The sequence below is a fragment of the Callospermophilus lateralis genome, chromosome 7, assembly GCF_048772815.1.
Source record: "Callospermophilus lateralis isolate mCalLat2 chromosome 7, mCalLat2.hap1, whole genome shotgun sequence".
Lineage (NCBI taxonomy): Eukaryota > Metazoa > Chordata > Mammalia > Rodentia > Sciuridae > Callospermophilus > Callospermophilus lateralis.
In genome coordinates, this window is record NC_135311.1 from 5000984 (window position 1) to 5003178 (window position 2195).

General features: G+C 70.8%; 1 protein-coding gene across 3 annotated transcripts; it reads left to right on the forward strand.

Moving 5' to 3' along the window:
* Positions 1 to 246: 246 nt before the first annotated feature.
* Loricrin (loricrin cornified envelope precursor protein) lies at positions 247 to 1662 on the forward strand. 3 transcript variants are annotated; one of them, XM_076863603.1, is made up of 3 exons: positions 247 to 367; positions 746 to 1193; positions 1296 to 1662. In XM_076863603.1, the coding sequence occupies exons 1-3, from the start codon at positions 247 to 249 to the stop codon at positions 1660 to 1662; spliced, it is 936 nt and encodes a 311-aa protein (XP_076719718.1). The 3 variants fall into 3 exon arrangements, with proteins under 3 accessions (XP_076719718.1, XP_076719717.1, XP_076719716.1); XM_076863602.1 differs by having other exon boundaries at positions 247 to 562; positions 620 to 1662; XM_076863601.1 differs by having other exon boundaries at positions 247 to 1662.
* The last annotated feature ends 533 nt before the right edge of the window (positions 1663 to 2195 follow it).

Here is a 2195-nt window from a genome sequence, read left to right on the forward strand (position 1 = left end):
GAGAGAGGGCAGGCACACTAGCTGGGCTTCAAAACTGGGCAAAAGGGCCTGCTGCTGGATGGAACCTTCTCCAAAAGTAGCGATCCTGAAGGTCCTGGCACCTGTAGGGAAGCGGAGCGGCCCAGGGGAGGCGCCAGGAGCCTCGGGGTGTTGTGGCGGTGCAGCTGCCTCCCGTGCTGCCTCCTACTGCCGCTGGTCCAGTGACGCTCTTTTCTCTTTCCAGGGTCCCCTTCCTCCTTAGACAAGATGTCCCACCAGAAAAAGCAGCCCACCCCCTTTCCCCCAGCGGGTTGCGGGAAGACCTCTGGCGGCGGCGGCGGTGGCGGCGGCGGTGGCAGCGGTGGCTGCGGCTTCTATAGCGGCGGCGGCGGCTCCAGCTGCGGCGGAGGCGGCGGCGGCGGCGGCTCCAGCTGCGGTGGCGGTGGCTCTGGGGGCGGCTCCAGTTGCGGCGGCGGCGGCAGCGGAGGCTCCGGAGGAGGGATCAAGTACTACGGGGGCGGCGGCGGCTCCAGCTGCGGCGGCGGCTACTCCGGGGGCGGCGGCGGCTCCAGCTGCGGTGGCGGTGGCTCTGGGGGCGGCTCCAGCTGCGGCGGCGGCGGCAGCGGAGGCTCGGGAGGAGGGATCAAGTACTCCGGGGGCGGCGGCGGCTGCGGCGGCGGCGGCTACTCCGGGGGCGGCGGCGGCTCCAGCTGCGGTGGCGGTGGCTCTGGGGGCGGCTCCAGCTGCGGCGGCGGCGGCAGCGGAGGCTCCGGAGGAGGGATCAAGTACTCCGGGGGCGGCGGCGGCTCCGGCTGCGGCGGCGGCGGCTACTCCGGGGGCGGCGGCGGCTCCGGCTGCGGCGGCGGCTACTCCGGCGGCGGCGGCGGTAGCTCTGGAGGCTGCGGCGGCGGCTCGGGAGGAGGCATCAAGTACTCCGGGGGCGGCGGCTCCTCCGGGGGCGGCGGCGGCTGCTACTCCAGCGGCGGCAGCGGCGGCGGCTCCAGCTGCGGCGGCGGCTCCTCCGGCGGCGGCTGCTACTCTGGCGGCGGCGGCGGCGGCTCCGGCTGCGGCGGCGGCTCCTCCGGGGGCGGCGGCGGCTCCAGCCAGCACTACCAGTGCCAGAGCTACGGCGGCGGCTCCAGCGGCGGCTCCGGCTGCGGCGGCGGCGGCGGCGGCTGCGGCGGCGGCTCCTCCGGCGGCGGCTCCGGCTGCGGCGGCGGCTCCTCCGGGGGCGGCGGCGGCTCCGGCCAGTACTACCAGTGCCAGACCTACGGCGGCGGCTCCAGCGGCGGCTCCGGCTGCGGCGGGGGCTCCTCCGGGGGCGGCGGCGGCTCCGGCTGCGGCGGGGGCTCCTCCGGCGGCGGCGGCGGCGGCTACTACTCGCAGCAGACCACCCAGGTCTCGTGCGCCCCGCAGCACAGCCACGGCGGCGGCGGCGGTGGCGGCTGCGGCGGCTCCTCCGGGGGCGGCGGCGGCTCCAGCTGCGGCGGCGGCTCCTCCGGGGGCGGCGGCGGCTGCTTCTCCAGCTGCGGCGGCGGCTCCTCCGGGGGCGGCGGCGGCTGCGGCGGTGGTTCCTCCGGAGGCGGCGGCGGCTCCTCCGGGGGTGGCTCCGGGGGCGGCAAGGGCGTCCCGATCTGCCACCAGACCCAGCAGAAGCAGGCGCCTTCCTGGCCGTGCAAATAAGGCCCCCCGGCTGCCGCGGAGGAGGAGCTGGAGGTGTTCTCCCGGGCGCCAGCGGGCTTAGCGATCTCGTGACGTTGCCGCCTTCCCGAACCTTCCCGTCCTGACCACCACGGAAGAAGCCAAGCAGTTCTCAGGCTGCCTCGAATCATTCTGCAGTTGTTTTTCTTCTTGGTTTCTGTATGACTACCTCCCAACTCCAGTGCCTCCTTCATCAATAAAGTTGCAATTCATGAGAATCTCTGGGTCTCCAGCAGTTTTTGTAGCTTCCAAATTCACCCTTTTTGTCCTGTTCTTCATTCTTCCATTCATCCATCCACACTTCCATTCATTCAACGAATATTCTATTGCGGAGAGAATGAGAGGATAAAGGGAGTCCGCAGGGGAGGAATGGCTAGTAAACAATGACCAAAAATGTGAAAATCTGGTTTGTGGCTTACCATCATGAAGTGATCCCAAAACTCAAAACTCCTGGAAAGTGACTTTCACTAACCACCACCACCAACACACACACACACACACACACACACACAGTC

Bases quoted from the DNA above. Each gene is read 5' to 3' on its own strand.
- Loricrin (XM_076863601.1), top strand. From the start codon at position 247: ATGTCCCACCAGAAAAAGCAGCCCACCCCCTTTCCCCCAGCGGGTTGC.